The sequence below is a fragment of the Petromyzon marinus genome, chromosome 1 (genome assembly GCF_048934315.1).
Source record: "Petromyzon marinus isolate PM22_M1 ecotype Great Lakes invasive population chromosome 1, UKy_Petmar_22M1.pri1.0, whole genome shotgun sequence".
In the NCBI taxonomy this organism is placed as follows: Eukaryota; Metazoa; Chordata; class Hyperoartia; order Petromyzontiformes; family Petromyzontidae; genus Petromyzon; species Petromyzon marinus.
This window is the reverse complement of record NC_133667.1, coordinates 33,873,919-33,895,741: the sequence shown is the minus strand read 5'-3', so window position 1 is coordinate 33,895,741 and position 21,823 is coordinate 33,873,919. Positions and strand designations below refer to the sequence as shown.

General features: G+C 41.7%; 1 protein-coding gene across 2 annotated transcripts in view; it reads right to left on the bottom strand.

The window, feature by feature from the left end:
* The window catches only part of LRRC49 (leucine rich repeat containing 49), a 71,190-nt gene that overhangs the window by 36,509 nt on the left and 12,858 nt on the right, over positions 1-21,823 (bottom strand). The window contains exons 7-9 of one of the 2 annotated variants that reach the window (XM_032950184.2): positions 16,635-16,701; positions 10,837-10,980; positions 7,869-7,930 (exon numbers count right to left, since the gene is read on the bottom strand). In XM_032950184.2, the coding sequence (XP_032806075.1) occupies positions 7,869-7,930; positions 10,837-10,980; positions 16,635-16,701 (273 nt within the window). The remainder of the gene's footprint in view (positions 1-7,868; positions 7,931-10,836; positions 10,981-16,634; positions 16,702-21,823) is intronic. The other variant, XM_032950193.2, reaches the window with a different exon arrangement.

Sequence of the window (21,823 nt, the reverse complement as noted above, 5' to 3'; positions counted from 1 at the left end):
TGATAACCACACGTGAGTTGCAATCAGCCGGACAGCTGTCAAGGAATTCATAGACATTTGCTTTGCTTTTTTTTCCGCTCTAAGATTAAGTGGTGGCGTGAATACGCGTACACTTCTTTTTTTAACCCATGAACAAAACATACTTCCACAACCGCAGAACCTGAGGTGTCACCACCACTTTAAAGGAAAACACGCAGACACAATGACAAGCCAAACAGGTGACAACTGTTGAACAAAATCTGGAGCAGAAATGGCATCGAGTAGAGACCAGGGCTCGTGTAGCCATGAGGTGGTGGAGTATCAACAAACTAAACTATTAAAACTAAAAAAAAATTTTTTACCAGGTAAGGCACACGAAGCTATATAGCTTCTTTTCAGAAGCGACTTGGCAACAAACGATAGCCCAACAAAAGTGGCTTACCTTGTGGAAATGTATAGTAGCCAAATACTCTAAATGCATGTTTATAAATGTGGAGGGGGAAAAAACGGAGCACCGGGAGAAAATTCCACGCGATCACGGGGAGAGAGAACATACAAACTTCAAATATACAGGCTTCTTTACTAGATCTGAAGCTTTCGTGACTGCAAGGATCCATACTCTTTGGTTCTATTCGGTAAAGTGACGTAGGTAGAAAATAAAATAACAAAAATCACGACGTTTCGACCACACCATCAATAGGTAAACTCCCCCTCCCCCCCTCGCCAACCGGCATGTTCACCCGCATGTACACCACCTCTACACCGTTCATCATGCTAAGTCGGCCAATCAAATGCTATATTTTATGCTAATTCCTTTGTCAAGGCACCTTGTTTCCTCGCACACAGCTTAAAGGTCGCGGTCTGAGCGTGGCTGTGTTTCACTCCAGCGCTGTCCTCGAGACAGTCTGGTCCCTTCACCTGATGAAGGCCGCTTGTGTTGTGGCCGAAACGTCGTGATTTTTGTTATTTTATTTTTTTACCTACGTGACTTTACCGAATAGAACCAAAGAGTATACAGGCTTCGTCTAGATCGGCATCGAACCCACGACATACCAGGCAAGGGAGTTAACATCTTGCCACTGCGGCGAGGCACATGGGGGGCACGTGGAGACACGAGAACACTTGTGACATCACAAGAATGGAACCAAATGTACCATGTTCATGAGGTGTAAACATTCCACATTAATCTCCAGACAATAAATGTAAGTATATCTCCAGACCCCTCTCTTCTTGGTGGAGGGAGACATTCACACACACACACAAAAACCCCCACACACAAGATAGCTCATAACAGTGAGTGGCAAGAGAGGCTCTGGGTCACTGATAAGCGATGACCGGGCACGGGGTATCATCTCAAGGAGTGTGACGTGACCAACGAGTCTGCAGGTGCACTGGGTGGCTCATGTGATCAGATTGTGTGCACACTGATGTCAACATGAATGCAGCCTGGTGCATTAAACCTCCACACGTGTGGTCTTTAATCACCCGCGCTCTTGTTTGACCTCAGCCAAAACACAGGTGCACAGTTTAACATTGCACATATTACTGGTGGAATACTGTTAACAAGAAACTAAATGATGCGATTCATCATTTACATTTACAAAGAAACGCTCCACGTTACAAGTTACACTCCATTAAGCATTTTCTGCCCATACCAGAACATTAGCCGCTCGTATTTTTTATGACCTGTGACTATGCACACTATACATACCATAATGCAATGCCTCAGAAGTCTGATTGTGAACAATTCAAAAAATGCCGTACGAAGCACTCAAGATAAAAATGCAGAAGGGTAAGTGGAGACCAACTGAATGGGCAAGAGGCTGACTGGGAGGCTCGTGGAGAGACTTAACTGTACTGTAAATATTGATGTCTACGGGTTCAAGTTCAAGTAAGCAGCAGTCGGGAAAGGTATGTGCGAGTCACAAAAGTATTTTCCCACATGCTTTCATTGTATGCCTGTCATAGCGTTCATTTTTCAAACAAAAGTAAAATAATAAACGCCACATATCTCAGCAGAATCCCGTTATTTTGCCACCTGAATCGCAGCACCATGTCGTCCAGTGCTCGCCGAGGTGCATTGGCTTCCGGTTGCCGAACGGATACATGATAAGGTCGCACTCATTACACGCGAAGTGCTTGCCACAAATGAACCACAATACCTTGCTGATCTCATCAAGGAGGTCAAACTATCACGCAAACTCCACTCATCCTCGCAGGAGCTTTTGGCTAACCATCAAACAAAGACGGTCTCTGCATCACGCGCTTTCAGATGCGCTTCTGCGGCCGTCTGGAACGCTCTTTCTTCCGATATTAGGAAGCCACTGGAGCTATGCATTTTTAAATCTAGATTGAAAACTCATTTCTTAGTTTACTGTCCTTCCTCCGCACCTCAAATTAGCGCGGTTGGCTATGCATGGTGAGAAAGAGGTCCAACATACATACATATATAGAGCACAATGCGTTGTCCATCATCTGGACCCCTTTGTTGGTTTCCTGCCAAGTGCTGTGCAAAATGAAGTGAAAGCCACTACTTCCAGATGTCAGTGGAAATAAGCTTAGCCCGGCAACATCACTTTAATAATGTCTATTGGTACATGGAAGCCTCTGCTTAAGTGTACACAAGAGAACATGTGACAATATTTGTACACTCGGTGCTACTGGTCATGCATGAACGACCAAACAAATAAGTCAAAAAGTAATATTGCCACTGGAGTGTCAAGACAAAAAAAAGTGACTCCTGTGAATAAAAACATTTGTAGAACATGTAAACTCAAATTTAAAAAAATACATGATGTGAGGAATAAGTTAAAATATGATAAGGAGAGAAAAATAATAACCAATAACAAATTTAAGAATTCAGAAACTTAAGTTAACAATATGGGCATTTGCTGGATTAATACAACATTCAGCTAGATGACGGTAAAATGACAGCTGTGGACATGGATGAACGTTGAGGTCAAAAGTGATGGGCGGCGCTGTAGTCAATGAATGCCCTGAGCACGTCTGATAAAATGGGGGACACGGTGAAAAGTCAAAGCAAAACCTTCTGTACAGGTGACCCTGTCACATCCAAATCCCGACATTTAAAATGTTTCATTCCCCGCACACCTGACACGTACGAGCACAACCCTTGGTTTTGCTGCAAGGAAACATGCACGCGCATTTTTAAACCTCTAAATATTGCTTGTGCTCATCGGTGATGCTTGGTATTCCTCAATAAATAAAATGCAACTTTTACAACATGCCAGCCTTTTTGGAAATTTGCTCCCCAGCCCCTTTCCCGCCACGATGAGTCCCAGCAGTTCCACCAAGAAATGAGTAACAGGCACTCAAGATGATCACGCAAGAGGGACAAAGAGAGCTTGCTCAGGAAGGACAAAACAGTGAAGTCCCTTCAGCAAGTTCGACCTCCCTGCAAATGGACAGATGGACCATTTGTGCAAAAGTCATGAGCTGTATTTTTTTTCCGGTTCCTAAGCTTGTGAGAAAAATGCATATATATATTTTTTTTTTGAAAAACCATACAATGCTTGTGGAATTGGCAGCTACAGGTTTTTTTTGCATGGTAATGTCAGCAACATTTTTTTTTTTCCAAAACTACAGGCTATCCCATTGCCTACGTGCAGCTCTTAAATTCCACGTGCACCTCAAGGTTGCCTTTATTACACAATGTGGAACATTTTTTTTTTTCCCTCGGTAGTAAGTGTTATTTCCTAATTGCGTACGCCTCGAAAGTACAGAAAATGGCTATTATTCCCCACAAACTCTGCTTTTGTGACCAGGACAGTGATATTTTGAAATATACCTATTTTCAATGAGGAAAGGTGTGCATTTGTGTCATTCCTTCACATAAAGTCCTGGTCACAAAAGCAAAGTGTGTGGGGAATAATAGCCACTTTCTATACTTTTCAGGCATATGCAATTAGGAAATAGCACTTACTACCCAGGAACGAAAAAACGTGTTACATAGTGAATTATCAGCTTGAATCCATAGCTATTGTCAATATAGTCTCAAGGAGAGTCTTTATAAAAATGCTAAATAAGAAACTACGATGTTTCAATTGCTCAGAATGTTGAACACAAGAGACAAAGCCAATAAGTAAAAACTAAACTACGGTGCACGTTGTGACCAAATCACAGTAAATGCACCTTATCGTACCAGATCAGGGAAGCTAAGCAGGGTTTTAATTTTGGCTAGTACTCGGATGGGAGACCAACCAGAACGTGCCAGGTTTTGTAGACACGGGGCTGTTGAAGTGTGACCAAGCGACGGCAGTACTGAGTGTCATCGCTCATATGAATGGATAACTTTCTCCAGGTGCTGACGATTTCCTCAAACGTGTCAAACATTCACGAATGGTATTGACTAATAATGTCAATGCAGGACCCTCAAGTGTAAGAGTCTTGACACACAGCGAGGCATTCCTGGGTAATTAATTGGTACTATTATTACGCTACGGCGGAACTAGACACGGTTACACTATCCCGGTCCGGACCACAAGCTGGGTCCCGGACCGCGTGGCTGGAGGCTTCTTCAAGCTTGACGTGGATCTCCTGCCTCTCCAACAGTAAGAACCCCGAGCCCCTCACAGGGCCCCCCTTATGTTGGGCCGGGCTGGGGCCGGCTCCGCCTCTCACCCCGCCCACCTTCTCGATCTATCTCGCCCTTGGCCGAAGGCTCTCGAAAGTTCTTCCCGGACCATGTGACCACCCATTGGCCCCCTCCACCGGTGGCCCCCCTCCAGTATCATCCGGTCACATGTCCCCAGGTCAGTCCGAGTATCATGCCCCCAACGTAACCCCAGCTGGCTGACACTCTCTCGCTCTCTCTCAACGGGAGCACGCACCGCACACTGTGCGTGGTACCACCGCGCTAAACCAGCACTCACCCAAGCCCCCACCAGGGCTGGTACTACACCCCGTGTCCGGGGTGTACACACAACAGTATACATCCCGCCGTGACCTCGCAGGCCCGGCACCACACAGTGACATTCCCAGTCACTACACATTTATAGTTATTTAACATCTATGACATAAAAAATACTCCCGACAGGACATATCTGTTTAATGTAGCTGACTGAAACACTCTAATCACAGTACGGAACTGTAATTATAAAGTGCCCTTTCATAAAATGGCAATGTCACCTTTAAATCAGATTGACATTTTGCTCTACAATTTAAGATTGCTGCTTAGATTTCAGAAACACGTATGCAACAACACACATGACAGTACTCCATTTTGAGATATTAGGGAATGCTTTTAAATATGCGCACTAATCTGTAATTTTCAGTTTAACACGTAGGCTTTCGCGACCAATATTATTCATAATAAAGGTTTTTGGGTTAGATCGCGTTATTTATAAATGTGTCGTAACCCTCCACCACCTGACATGGCCAATCAGCAAAAAAAAGTGTCACGTTGACAAAAGACAAATAATTCACTACTTTAGCCCACCGGTGTGTTGAAGAGTGAATCCACAACATTTACAGTTTGAGTACGACGTTTCGCTGGTAAATACATCCAGCATCATCGGGCAATTCGCCAGATGGTAAATCCCTCGCGACCAATATTATTCATAATAAAGGTTTTTGGGTTAGATCGCGTTATTTATAAATGTGTCGTAACCCTCCACCACCTGACATGGCCAATCAGCAAAAAAAAGTGTCACGTTGACAAAAGACAAATAATTCACTACTTTAGCCCACCGGTGTGTTGAAGAGTGAATCCACAACATTTACAGTTTGAGTACGACGTTTCGCTGGTAAATACATCCAGCATCATCGGGCAATTCGCCAGATGGTAAATCCCTCGCTTGCTCCCGGTTTTATATAGAGCAGCAGGGTGACATCATCATTTAACTCATATCAGGTGCAGTGATTAGAGGCGGGGGGGGGGGGGGGGGGGGGGGGTATTGTAATTATATAATCGATTAGTAATCAGTCATTGGTTATGATTAGTAATGAGTTGTAGATTAGTAATTAGTTGTAATGTGTGTTAGTGATTATATGCTATGTTAGTAATCCGTTAATTAGTATGTGCTTCCCCTATAAGGAATTGTAATGTGCATTCATATTCTTAGCTTCCTCGGCAAAGTCACGCTGAAGGGAAACAACAAAACAACAAATATATATTTTATTATTCTATTGCTTCCCCCCCAACGTGACTCCACCGAAAGAGCCAAGAACATGAATCACTGCAGTCACGAAAGCTTTAAATCAAAATGTTCTTGGCTCTTTCGGTGGAGTCACGTTGGGGGGAAGCAATAAAATAATAGAATATCCTTGTTTGTTGTTTTGTTGTTTCCCTTCGGCGTGGCTTTGCCGAGGAAGCTAAGAATATGAATGCACATTACAATTCCTTATAGGGGAAACACATACTAATTAACGGATTACTAACATAGCATATAATCACTAACACACATTACAACTAATTACTAATCTACAACTCATTACTAATCATAACCAATGCCTGATTACTAATCGATTATATAATTACAATACCCCCCCCCTCCGCCTCTAATCACTGCACCTGATATGAGTTAAATGATGACGTCACCCTGCTGCTCTATATAAAACCGGGAGCAAGCGAGGGCTTTACCATTCTGGCGAATTGCCCGATGATGCTGGATGTATTTACCAGCGAAACGTCGTATTCAAACTGTAAATGTTGTGGATTCACTCTTCAACACACCGGTGGGCTAAAGTAGTGAATTATTTGCCTTTTGTCAACGTGACACTTTTTTTGCTGATTGGCCGTGTCGGGTGGTGGAGGGTTACGACAGATTTATAAATAACGCGATCTAACCCAAAAACCTTTATTATGAATAATCTGTAAATGTACGATAATTTTGATATCGTAGCCCCGCACATTAATGCACATATATTCCAACATAAGTTGGGGCTTATTGCGTCATCTTGTGCTTGATAAGGTTTCTTTTGCGCCTCGTACTGTAATTGGGTGGATTGAGCGCAGTGGTTAGCACACTGCGCTATCAACCTGGTGACCCGAGTTCGATTCCCAGCCGCAGGCAGCTAACACCAGTGGCGAGTAATATCTGAACCAGTCCTGAAGCCCAATTTCACTCACCCTTAATTCCCAGGTTTGCAAAGTATTGCCAAATGACCACCAATACGGAATGGGGCTTAACATGCTGTGAATTGTACGTACATTTCATGTTAGAGAGGGGTTGTGCAGTAAATATATGATGCCACGTTTTATAATAAGCATTTAACAAATCATGTAATAGCTCTTTTCGCATATTATAATTGAGAAGGAAAAGCTATGTACAGACTATATCATAAGGACAGTACATGAGTCCCATTTATAATCACGATGGTCATAAAACTCTACCCACTAGCTTCTTGGCAAGTTACCAACATAGCCATTACTGTATCAGCTCTATTCTATTTCATTATAAATATATCAAATCTGTGGGCTGCTTTGAAAGCAAAAAAAAATTCCGCACTCCCACAATTTACTCAGTGGAAGCTGCCTTGGGCCTCCTCTTCTCTGCACACTCACCGTACGGAGATGAAACATCACAAATCCTGACTTTCATTTATATCCCATTTTTACAAATGTAACTTCCAACTGTTGGAGTCTGATAGTACTCCCGGAGAATATGTGAAACTTTGTGATGCTCTGACAATGGTGGCTTTTTAAAATGTGTATCACCTTTCAAGATTATTTTTGCATTCATAAATCGTAGCTTTACAAAATATATCCAGAGTTACAGTTTCTAGACATGGTTTGTGAGCATTCATACATTATTAATGTGCAACCAGATAATTATTTATCATTCCTGCAAAAATTTAAAACATATATAGAATGAACATATACTTGTGTGTCATAGGCGACACTTAAAAATAATCTTATGAAGACTTACTTTGCAATGTTGTTGTAGCTCAGAAAGAGACGCTGCAGAGATGGCAGACAGTCCACCTCCTTCTGTGGGTACACACACACACACAGGACACAAAACAGCAGAGAAATGGGTAGGTGGAGCAGAGACAGAGCGGGACAGGCACCAAACGAGACAAAGTAAAAAAAAAGACAGATAACGGACAGACGATGAGACGTGAAGCACTACGTGACTCGTGCAGTAGGGATGTGAGAGGCACACCTCTTTCTGGTTATTAGGAACCACGTGTGCTCTGGGGTACGGCTTTCTGCATGCTCGGCATGGCCCGGGGCAATCCCACGCTGCGCCCAGCTAATTCAATAAAGCCCTGGCTCTCAAAGGCCACCACGTGACCAGCTGCTGGTGAAGGTAACTCTCTCCCCACAGCACATGCTGACATCAGGCCTTCTGATGGAGCCATAAACGTAGCGTTCACATCACAACAGGGGCCCCGCCAAAATGCTCGTGGCATTGGGGGAGAAGCTCACCCTACTTTTATTATTTCCGGTTTACACGTAATTTAAATCAACAACCAAAATTGACTCACAGATAGGCGCACGCACACTTCGTTTCAGCCCAGAAGAGAAAGGGCATAGCAGGGTGGCCCTGTCCATTCCGTACTCACGTAAACCGCTCTGACAGAACCCCCACGCTGCTGAGCACACTGTACAGACGATGTACTCGCTTCAGTTCTTAAATAAGTAATTGTACATAAAAAAATAGATCGTTAAATAAATAAATGGAAATCAAATACATTTAAAAGGAAAATCATTACGTTTATGCCCTTTTAGGATTACAGAACAGATAAACCGATTTGTACGTTGCATCGCCGCACCCAGGCGTCCGAACGTCAGAAGATCATTTGCTAATCGCCCGCGACAGCCAGACGATGTATTGACTTTTCTAAAAGCAGATGCCGACATCACTTTACCCTATACCTTGGGTCACCCGCACTGTCCCCTCTGGAGGAGAAACATGATATGAACTGAAAAAGTATTTGCTAATGCAGAAGGAAATGAACAGGAGCTGCATCGAATAGAACATTGCAAGGTGACACTTTGAAGATCGGCACGCGTGGGCAATCAGCTCTTATATGAGCCACGAGCCGATCTTCTTTGAGTGTTTTTTCACATACGTAAGAATTGCGGCTACATGTTACGAGGACGTTGCTTATAGCAGCTTAACTCACGGATCGCGTAGCGTACAGAAATGCATTATCCGTTGCAATGCTTACGTCTATCATGCATAATTACACTTTCAACGTTATTACTACACAATGCAGGAGCCCGCGGACAATTACGTGACGGAAAAAAGCAGAATGGCGGAAGATGTTTCAAAGTAATTCCACCGTGGCACTTATTGAGATTGGCATTGCATAAAACAAGGGGGGGGGGAGAAGGTTTTTTTTAAGTATGCATGAAATTTTCATTTCGGTAGGAGCCCAGGCAAAGAAACTATGAAGGAGCGGAGGCCACGCACGCCTAAACTGTTACGACATAATCACATTCTGTTCCTCTCAGAAAAGCGACATATGCTTTTGAAAAACGCACGTAGACATATTGCATAACAGAGAGCGTAATAAGGTTCCCACCAATATGCACTCTTGACACGATGGCGAGGGCCAAAAAACATTGTCACATGCAAAAAAAAGACAACTCTGATAATAATATGCACTGTCCTTATTATCAGAGTTGTCTTTTCTTTTGTTTGCATTTTGACTGCTTGTGTTGTGGTCATTGTAAACATGATGCCTTGAATAAAGGTGTCATTTTTTGTGCCAGTTAAAAGGGTAAAACCTATTCCTATATCTTGTTTCTGGCAAAGGAGGTCTCATAACGTTAAGCTTGTTTCGTTTTTTACTCTGGAAGGGCCTCTTCTAGATGCAGGTCCCAGAAATGTGCCATCATCAAAATAAGACTCTAGCATAATAGAAATGTCTATATGCTGATGAACGGCGTAAGACGTGTCAAGTCCAATCCTTTGAACGCGTTACAGAAGAGTTTATTGGTTTGGTCATGTCGTGGGCACAGATGAAAATAAAATTTGCAGCGGAAAAAATGTACGTCTGCCACTGCAAGTGCAACACATGGCAGGACACATGGTATGCACACGAAATCAAAAATCTACATTCTGATCTTTGCTTCATGTGTGTTCTCAGTTTGATGTTCTATGGCAGCTCTTGGGTTTCATAATGGACAAACAAGATTAAGGTTCAGCAGTACATTAACATGTTTATTAAAAATGTGTATGTCAGATATTGATACTTTATGTTACTCTCATGCCAGCCCCAAAAAACGTATCTATTTCATCAATATCACAATGATGTATGCCAAGGTCATCACCAAAAGGTCATGAAATCCTTTAATATGTATGTACCATATGTGTACGTGCACAGACCTTAGTCAATCGACTGCTGGATGAGCGTGTCCACATGCCAAATTGGTCAATTTACTGCTAGATGAGAGCTTTCCCACACTGTGAAGGTCGTGGAGGTTGCTTGTCCATTTTTCACTATGCTGGTCAGTGGTGCAGTTTGGTGAAAGCAATAAGTGTAGATTTGGGAGCATGGAAGTACAATACAATGTTGTACTGCACACAACAGAGTGCACACCGTCAGTAGAAATACCCATTTGGACGTATGTCAGATAAAAAAAACAAGCATGACAGGTCAAATAATGTATGTTGAACTTCTTTCGCACCGTACGTAGCCAACCATGCTAAACGGAGGTGCGGGGGGAAGGACAACAAACTAAGCAAAAAAAGCAGTTCTACAAAAATTAGTTTTCAATCTACATTTAAAAGTGCACAGCTCCAGTGAATCCCTAACATTGGAAGGAAGAGTGTTCCAGACGGCCGCAGGTGCGAACATGAAAGCGCACGATGCAGTGACCATCTTTGTTCAAACTCAGGTAGTCCTGAGCTTAAGGTGGAGTGGGGGTCAGGTCAGCCTCACCATGCTGGAGATGTTGTTACGGCGGAGGTTGAGCTCAGCCAGAGAGTGCAGCCCCCGTAGGCTGTCCACGTGCGTTATCTGGTTCCCTGCCAGGTTCAACACTCGCAGCTCCGACAGGTGGCTCAGATTCTCTATTCGCACAATCTGGGCACAGAATAAACCACGACCATCATCACCAACATGCTACTCAAAGAAGGAACACATTAAAAAAAAATCTACTTTTATAAACATCTCTCATATGCCCTCTCGGTCTAAGATATCTAAAGTTCACGATACACCTACCTGCACTGTCTACACATGAACAATTATTACATTTTTGTAATTCAATGGACAAGGTTCAGAATTGGCATCAACACATGTTAGGCAAAGCCAGATTTTAATGACATTTCCACACTTCGGAGACTATGTTGAATAAGGCACCCATTTTGAATAAGTTATATTTGATGAATATTGAATCGAGTGCCAGAAATCATGTAGTTATATTAAATAACTTTTATCTATTCCTGCAGAGCTTCACAGTGTGGTGACATTTTGGAATCTTGCTCGGACACCCAATCAGTCCACGACATGAAGGGACCACATCCGGAGCAGCTGCTCAGCAGTCAGTTTCTTGTACAAGTGTGAAAAAAGACAGGCAGGGCCACGGCTTACATGACATTAAACACACAGAACAGGTGTGCAGGTATGAACACAGTGGCCTTTTTGGGGGAAAGTCAGCCACAAAGGATGCTGTAGGCATGTGGGGTATTTTTTTTTACTGGTTGTGAGAATGAACGTTGTGGCACTCTGCATGTGTGGCCAGAGGCGAACCACAGGGTTTGTACGGCATGACAAACAGGATTTAAGGCACGGAAATTGTAGGACAGCCACTCTCAATAAACCATGTACAACTCCAACTGCACTGCACTAACGCTTTCTTTGTAATGCAGACAAATGAACGCATTTATAATGGGCGTTTTGTTCAGGTCATTAGCTGACGAAGGCCAAAATACTATACTTAAAAAAAATTGCTCAATCACGTAATTTTAAACCAGCCTGCAGCTAAAATAAATACAAGTTTATGCACATATGCAATTACGCATATACTGAATATATCATGTTATGGTATTGTTGTATTTATAATTTTTCTTAATGGCATGACTAAAACTAAACAGTTGTTTATCCCATTTAAAAAATGACAATGGTCCAATTGGGCCATCTTAACAATAACAAAAAATGCCATGCACGATTTAAACAGCTCAACCAACTGCTTTAATCCACGTGAAATTTACAGCAACACAACTTAGCCATGGCGCCACGTCAGGGCCCATACAGTGAGGGAAAAAAGTATTTGATCCCCTGCTGATTTTGTACGTTTGCCCACTGACAAATAAATGATCAGTCTATAATTTTAATGGCAGGTTATTTGAACAGTGAGAGACAGAATAACAAAAAAATCCAGAAAAATTCATGTCACAAATGTTATGAATTGATTTGCATTTTAATGAGGGAAATAAGTATTTGACCCCTCTGCAAAACATGACTTAGTACTTGGTGGCAAACCCTTGTTGGCAATCACAGGGATCAGACGTTTCTTGTAGTTGGCCACCAGGTTTGCACACATCTCAGGAGGGATTTTGTCCCACTCCTCTTTGCAGATCTTCACAGGTCATTAAGGTTTTGAGGCTGACGTTTGGCAACTCGAACCTTCAGCTCCCTCCACAGATTTTCTATGGGATTAAGGTCGGGAGACTGGCTAGGCCACTCCAGGACCTTAATGTGCTTCTTCTTGAGCCACTCCTTTGTTGCATTGGCCGTGTATTTTGGGTCACTGTCATGCTGAAATACCCATCCACGACCCATTTTCAATGCCCTGGCTGAGGGAAGGAGGTTCTCACCCAAGATTTGACGGTACATGGCCCCGTCCATCGTCCCTTTAATGCGGTGAAGTTGTCCTGTCCCCTTAGCAGAAAAACACCCCCAAAGCATAATGTTTCCACCTCCATATTTGATGGTGGGGATGGTGTTCTTGGGGTCATAGGCAGCATTCCTCCTCCTCCAAACACGGCGAGTTGAGTTGATGCCAGAGAGCTCCATTTTGGTCTCATCTGACCACAACACTTTCACCCATTTGTCCTCTGAATCATTCAGATGTTCATTGGCAAACTTCAGACGGGCATGTATATGTGCTTTCTTGAGCAGGGGGACCTTGCGGGCGCTGCACAACACTTTCACCCAGTTGTCCTCTGAATCATTCAGATGTTCATTGACAAACTTCAGACGGGCATGTATATGCGCTTTCTTGAGCAGGGGGACCTTGCGGGCGCTGCAGGATTTCAGTCCTTCATGGCGTAGTGTGTTACCAATTGTTTTCTTGGTGACTATGGTCCCAGCTGCCTTGAGATCATTGACAAGATCCTTCCGTGTAGTTCTGGGCTGATTCCTCACCGTTCTCATGATCATTGCAACTCCACGAGGTAAGATCTTGCATGGAGCCCCAGGCCGAGCGAGATTGACAGTTCTTTTGTGTTTCTTCCATTTGCGAATAATCGCACCAACTGTTGTCACTTTCTCACCAAGCTGCTTGGCAATGGTCTTGTAGCCCATTCCAGCCTTGTGTCTACAATCTTGTCCCTGACATCCTTGGAGAGCTCTTTGGTCTTGGCCATGGTAGAGAGTTTGGAATCTGATTGGTTGCTTCTGTGGACAGGTGTCTTTTATACAGGTAACAAGCTGAGATTAGGAGCACTCCCTTTAAGAGTGTGCTCCTAATCTCAGCTCGTTACCTGTATAAAATGCTATAAATCAATTTATAACATTTTTGACGTGCGTTTTTCTGGATTTTTTGTTGTTATTCTGTCTCTCACTGTTCAAATAAACCTACCATTAAAATTATAGACTGATAATTTCTTTGTCAGTGGGTAAACGTACAAAATCAGCAGGGGATCAAATACTTTTTTCCCCTCACTGTACGTCTGGATCTGGTTCTCGCCTTTAACAGCAACCGCAGAGAGTTAAACATCACCACAGGGTCGAGAAGGGCAAACAGCTCGCTTTCAGCAAAGCACGTAGTGTGAAGACACCACTGGGTGAAGGACAATGCAGTGACAGAGATTAGAAAAAAAAGACAGACGCAGACAAACGCAACGACAAAAGAGCGATAACATACACAGACTAGGAGAGACACACACAGATATGGAAAATGAGAGAAAACCAGAGCCTAACAGAGACAGATGCACAGAGGGACAGAGAGTGAGTGGTGTCCCATGCGTGGCCCCATTGCAAGGCGCGTGACTGAAGCAGGTGTCGACAGGGGGTTCAAGTTCAACTCTCCAAGGGTGAAGTGTAAATCGTGAGGAATCGTCATCCATGCTAACTGCCGTTGCAGCACAGGCTCTGCAAATGTCCCACGGTTGCTACAGTTATTGTTTAGTTTGGAGGAGAAACATGTGGTCACAATTATAAACATCAATTCAAAGGAGAAAATCTAGAAACATAGTTTTCTTTTAACAAGATTTACAGTTTTACAGTTAACATCGTAAATTGTAAAAGCTCTTTTAAACGTTTTTATAAACTCCATAAAGTATTATTCATGGTGCACACATGTGTGGTAATAACTGCATAGACCATGACTGTAGCCTGAATTAAAGTGCTTCTTTTAAAGTTTTATTTTGTTACAAAGTTATTTCCTTAGAGCCAAATTATAGCAAATGTTGCTTCAATGCCAACACAATGTCTGATTGTTATTTTTAGCAACACATGTAGAAATGCCAAAGTGCATTACAAAAAAGGTAAAGTATCCAAAAATAGAGCTAATGAAAACAAAACCTCCTTTGGAAGCAGTTGCAAAATCATTTCAAACTTGTACACCATACTGTTAAATTGGTTTTGCAAATGTAAAGCTGATATAGAGTTTGCAAATTGATCAGATAAAATCAGTATTCGAACATGCTTAGAAAAGCTGCATTCTTACACCAGCCAACTAGATTTCTGTCGAAGCACTCAGTCAACTTATGCTCAGTGGGAGGTCACTCATTCTCCTCCGATGCCCCCATGATATGGAATTCACTTCTGCATGCCATCTGTACTGTCAACTCCCAGCCTCTGAATCAAGTCTTGGTTCAAAATATTACAATTTGCTTTGGCCTATGATGGACTGCCTCTCTGTAAAATAAATATGCCTACATGTTCTTGTAAAGTGTCTTCAAATGTGGTTGCATCAAGATGCAATATGAATTAAAAGTGTGTTGTATTGTACAAGACAGAGTCTTGCCCATGCGTGGAACTGAGAACGTAATCTCATATCAAAAGCCAAGATTAAGTCAAATTGTAATCTTAATTAGCTGTATTGATAGTGCCACGACTGACTCCTGCCTTAGTGTTATCATGGGACACAGGCATGACTTCGAGTGAGACCACTTGCAGTTTTTCCTCATTGATGTCAAAACAGTTATTATTGGACAGACGAACGACATCAAACACTCCAACATCTGCTCGAGGCTGGCAGGACTTCAATCCGAATGCAGCTACAATGGAGAGGGACCAAATGTCGAATAGAATAAAACAAAAATATGTATGGGAGTGAAGGCTGCTCTTTAATGCATTTCAACTAAAGTAAATTGAACCAACACACCAAATAAATGGTTGCAGCTTTCCTATGTGAAAGGTCATATCAAGTGTATTTACAGTATTCTGTTTTAAAGGCTATTACCAATGTGCATTATCTATGTTAAAGTGAAGATACGAGGTTTGAAAAAAATAAACAGAGGTTTGAAAAATTTACAGAGGTTTGAAAAAATAAACACGACAGAGTATATGCCTACGTGAAGTTCATTAACGTGGGTATATTTATTTCTATTGATCCAACTAGCCATTGATCTTAAAGTACTATAGAGCAACTATAACATACATAATTTACGTATTCAAAGGAAAAGTGAAGTAAAATAGCAAACTGCAGTATTAGGCGTATTATAGACTATACCCTAGCTTCTGCATATCTCAAAAGCATTGCATTCCCATTTCCCGCTGAAAGTTTTATACAACTAAAATGTGGAATTGGTAAATGAACGTTCCTTGCAGATACTCTCTAACATGGAATGATCCCAATTTGGCAAAGCATGAGTCACCGGCTTCCACCACTTTATAGCGGCGATTAAAATGGGTGCAATAAATGTGTCAAACGGAGCATACGCTTCCCTAAATCCGCCGGCATAATCGCCTACTATTCAGCATTGAGAAAGATGTGGAGAACACCGTCACGTAATCCGGAGAGAGAATGGCACGGGATTATCCTTTTCTTGTGAGGACCCCCCGCCCAAATTTTTTTACAATGATAGAAGGCATCTTTGAAAGAACTTGGATTAGCATCCACAACCATTCAGAACTGGAATGCCTTGCAGACCCCATTTCTGAAGCCGGTAAAAGTCTCAAAGCTATCCTCTGCATGCGGTCAAAGCTCTAATTAAATGCTTCCCATTGCGATCAGAGGGTTGTGACTTATGTGGCACACAGACACTGCTCCTGGTAAAGAGGACGCTTCACACGATCCGCTTAATTAAATGACATCTTTGTACAAAGCCACTGGGAAAATCCAGTGTTATTAAGGCAGCAGTAATCTGTATTAGGTTAATGTCTTCAATCATTAAAACATTCCCATCGCATAATTCCCATTTTAGCTGCAAAGAATGAACAGAACTTTCCCACCGATGCCAATGAGAGGGAATATCAATCGTCAGAGTAAATTCAAATGCCCCGTCCTTAAAGACGTCTGAATGTGAGCCATGCCTGCTGTGTTTTTCCTTTCCCCTCTGTCCACTCACCTGGTTGCCATGCAGGTCTAAGACGTCCAACTTGGTGAGGCTCTCCAAGCTTGTGATCTTTCGGATCCTGAAAGGCAAGCAGGGCAGAAGATGATTAAATTAATATAAAAACGACGATCTACTGTTGTTCAGAAGGGGCAGGGATAACGTTTTGCAGACCAAATACCAGAGAAAATATAAATAAAAAATGATGTCTATCTTTACACATCATTTATATAAGTGCATTGAAAGAGTGACATGTGAGAGTTCCTGCATTATGTTCACAGCATCATGTCAAAACATACGACTGCTGAACCCCGATGATATATTAATCCGGTACGATATGTGAGCAATATATCCCTAACTTGTTATTTAAGAGACTGGTGTTTAAGCAAGTGTTTTAAGACTCTTCTCAGTTATCATAATGACCAAGTGCTTTTACTTAATACAGGAAAATAAAGTGTCCAGTTCACATGGACAAAGTCTTATAATCATATTAATTAAGATTTACTTGTAACACAGTGCAAGTGCTGTATTTTTTTTTACATCTTCAAAAAACATCTGTATTACTACTGCCTTACAACTTTGACTTTGATTGCAGATTAAAACATAGCTGCAATGTCAAATAGGTTGTAATAAAAGATTGTTGTGGTTTTTTGGAAGTCAGAAGAGGGCCATTAAAAGGCAATGGCCTCTGGATGATATGCAAGACCCCAAAGCTTTCACGTGCTGCCTCCTAGCATGTCAAAACACATCACACGGCTAATTCCCCTGCTCGAGAACAGGAGGCCCACTTATCTTTGTAATTATAAAACTGACTTAAGCTTGTCAACGGCATTATTAATGCATGACCAGCAATGTTGTCTATTCATTTGGACGGGCGGCCACATTAAAAGGGGTAATTTTACGATGGCTAGTGTACTTGTCTGTTTGCAATGGAACTACTCGGGCAAAAATACGATTGGGGGGGGGGGGGGTTGGGGTGGAGGGAATGGGTAATATTTTTTTCTCCGATGCATTTATTTCTCAATTAAAATGCCAGGCCATTGAAAGGATGAGGAGGCAAAAAGACCGCAGCTCAGCATTAAACGGCATACCCAGTATCTTTTCTTAAGTCCTCATAAATGTCTGTGCAGAAAAATATGCAGTGACTAGTGGCCTCTTTTATGGACATCATTTAAAACAACATTTTTAGTTTTTTTTTTTGAATTTTTGTTAAGGTCTGGTAAGGATATGATGAAATTAACCCCGTATAATGTTTTGCCAATATTGCGCAGACGCCAAATCGTACATTCCACGTTCAGTCCCAGTTGCTCTTCAACTAGGAATGAGCGAGCAAAAAACTCTATAAGCTTTGGAGAGGCCAGCTGTCTGGTCACGTTAAGTCATTACCAACAGACACTGTACAGCTGCTTAAACGTGGGCTGAAGCTGGAAACATGTCGGGCCAGTCGCTAAACTGGCCAGTGCTTTCTGACACACCTGCCCCAGGCATGAGCTAAGGATGTAATCTCCACGATGGACATCCCTGCAGAGCCCATAAAATGTGATTTATCTCAACATAAAACACCAAGACACAAATATTAATTTATAACCAGCTCGCCTACAAAAAAATAATAAAGATCTTTGGTCGTGTTTGATGTTGCTGCAGTAATGTCTCAATTAAAATGCCAGGTCATTTTAATGACATATAAGGCAGGCAGACATCAGTTAAATTTAAAAAGTTATGACCATGAGCTTGAGATTCAACCCACCACAAACGATACAATCTTAAATACAGTCTCTAGGCTCTGAACCCTATTATTATTATAATCTTAATACACTCCAGTACAGTATTGATACTTAACTGTTAAATGAAGACAGCCCAAAAAATAGCTCTTACCATACAGACATTCCGAGACTGGTCTGTCCTATCCAACATCAATTTAAAGTTTTCTTAATTATAATGAGAAGCTCCATCATAAACCTCTAGTGAGGCTACCGCATTGATGTAAACCATGTGGGACTGACATCACACTGCTGTCACGTGGGTGCCGCAACGATCAGCTTGATGGTAACTTTAAAGTTTCCTTTTTATTAAGAACGCTTCAACTGCACATCAGACAGCGAAGGACACTGAGCCGAGTCACGTATTTGAAAACTAATTTCTTTAGAACTGCTTTTTGTGTTTAGTTGTCCTTCCTCCGCATCTCCGATTAGCACGGTCGGCTACGTACGGTGCGAAAAAAGTTCAACATACAACTGGTGTTTATTACACAGTGATATTTCATGTTATTTCAAAACAAAGACAAACAAAAAAGCATCATCATATGATATTCTTTCTGAATTTCATTACAATAATCTTGAGGCACTCTATAGTAAAGCTTTGATTGTATATTTAACAGAGCAGAATGAAACCAATGTCATCTGAACAGAAATAAAAAGGAAAGGCAAGGCACACACACACTTTCCTCATTAAAATCGACAAAAATGGCTTTGAATAATTTAACATCTGTTCAGTATCTGTGTATGAAAAGGTTTATTATTGAAGCTTTTTGCGAATGACACAGAAAGGCTACCTAACGACCAAGGCAGCGTGCCAGGCTTCACTCTTGTGAGCAGAACTCAAAGCAGGAAGATGACATTTCGGTAAATGGCTGTGCATTGGCTCCATGATGTCGTTACATTGTTTTTGTAGCTTTATTTTGGTCTGGTTGTGGTGTAATAGTTTTCTGCAATGTAGATTCATATTTTGTTTGTTGTGGTTGCACCCGACTTAAAAGCCGCATGGCTCACAGGGCTATACCTAATCAATGAAACTTGAAACATGTGCAAGCCGCGAGACCACGTGAGAAAACAATGCAGAGAGTGTCCCAAAGCCATTTTAGCGAATGTTATCCCACAACTGTTGTACACACACAGTAAGGTGCTGACGTGCCATGGAAATGTGTTATGCAGTGTTGTGTATCGTGTTTCAACTTGAGTATTTTTTTTACGTCATTTTATCGCGTCTGCAGTTTGCCGTCAGTGGCGGGGGGCTGCTTTACACAATTGATTATATCAACTCTCAACCATTCAGCAACAGCAATGTACAAAGCTAAAGGTCTTTAGTGCCACACGTCGTTACACTAAGTTTGTTCATTGGTGTCGTACATTATAAGTTGTGTTCTATTTCATTAACAAGGCAAAGGTGGGCCTGCAACTGCCAATTGTGCATAGTTGAGAGTTATCTTAACCATAGGAAATATAAAGTTACTTTTAGCACAATAGCGCACAATCAGTTTCCTGGTGCTTGGCTCGGACCCTGCTGGAATTAACCCAGCATACCTGAGTGATCAGTATTCACTTGCCATGCAGCATAGCGAGGGTTTGTACGGGCATGTGTTGTACTTAATAGAGCAGGGGAACGTTATACCCCACTGCAGTTTATACACACGCACACGTTTTCAAATGCTTTGAAAATATTATGTGTCGAGAAATAAGCACATGGGAATTTAGTTACTTGTTTACTTTACGAATTGGCAATGTAACATAATGCAAAGAGAACAACACATTTACCGGGCGCCTGTGCTCTAGCCAAAATACCAAACGTGAAAATAACAAATTAAGTACATAAAAAATAAAAACCCCTACCAAAATGCTGTAAGCCAGACTCCTCTGGCAAAGGGAAATTAGTCTGAAAAGGCTCTCACCTGATTTAATATATCATGTAGTTATTTTGAATGACCTTTAAACAATTAATCTGATCCAGCTGCAATAACCCTCTGTCGCGCATACATCAGCATTTCAGCAGCATTTGCTTATGCAAAACACAACATAGCATATTATATGTAAACAAGTTTGTGATTTGGGCTGGGAATTTGCTTCGTGCTCAAGCAATGAACACACTTGACCACTGCTCTCGTCAGTGTTATCACAAGCTGCAAGTGCTAGTCAATCAATCACATCTGCAAGAGGAAGTTTTTTTTCAAAATGAAATAAGCAATTACCAAAACTGTGTCTTCAGTGCCATGTAAATGCTACAATATGCATTACACAATGCGAGCCACTCTTTGTAGTTATTGATCAATTCACTAGCATAGACACTTTTACCACGTGGAATGTGAGATCGTAATAATTAGAAACATATAGCCAAGACAGACGCATTGGGTAGTGTTCAGAAAATGTGTCTTGTGATTGGAGCAAAACAACTATTTTGTGCAATGCAATTATTGAGATAGGTGAAAAAAATGTAGTGAAATACAACACAAGCGGGGTCATATACTTCTCAAATAAAATGATGAATTGGACAGAATTTTTTTTACCCAATGTGGCTTGGCAAGATTCCACATTGCTCACACTGCACTGCATTGGGATAATGTCTATAAGGTTCACACACTGGTCACTCATAATTTAAAAGTTGCTTCCACCACAGTATTTAATTATATCACTTAATAAAGAGTTGTATTGATGCCAAGAAGAAACGGTTATTGGAGCTGTCACTCATACAGCTCCTGGCACAAAGTCCCAGTCCCAAAATTGCATTGATGCGAAAGATGACAACTTTTCAGTAAAGGAGACCAACAAGAAGAGCTGCTTTGGACATGGTAGATGCAAGCTCTAGGGCCACGGGGGAGAACGTGGCCGGTGATTTCTGGCATGCCCCACACAGAACATTCCAGAATGAACATCTCCAGAAACATAAATCAGCTTCTGTAATCTCCTCCAGTGCATGCCACGGGACAGTTTTTAGAACAGGTGCAATGAGCTCAACAACATGCTCTGTGCGAGATGTTCAGCACAATGGTCCCCAAAATCAAGAGGGGGTGAGCTACAAGTGACCACTTCTTAAATCTTTCTCACGCGAAAATTACCCTTTGCGACAGACCTTCAAAGCATTTAAAACCATATGGAGTATGTTTTTTTTTTACAATCAATACTATTTTAATAGCAGGTTAACAGTCTTTAAGGATAATTAAGCTATCAACACTACCTGCTGTTTTATATATATGAATAGTTTCATGCTGTGAAGCTCTACTCTATCATGGCTGTTGTACATTCAACTCAAATCCCAGAGGAGACAAATCATTTTTTTTTAGGTTTGCTGTAGTTAACATTTTAGGACTATCATTACAGATGCTGAGTGGCTACAGCTAATAAAACTTAATTATGGTGCTGCAGTGTACATTTCATATCTACTAACAGTGGCAACACATTTGCGGATTAATTCATTCTAAAAAGCAACGTATCTTT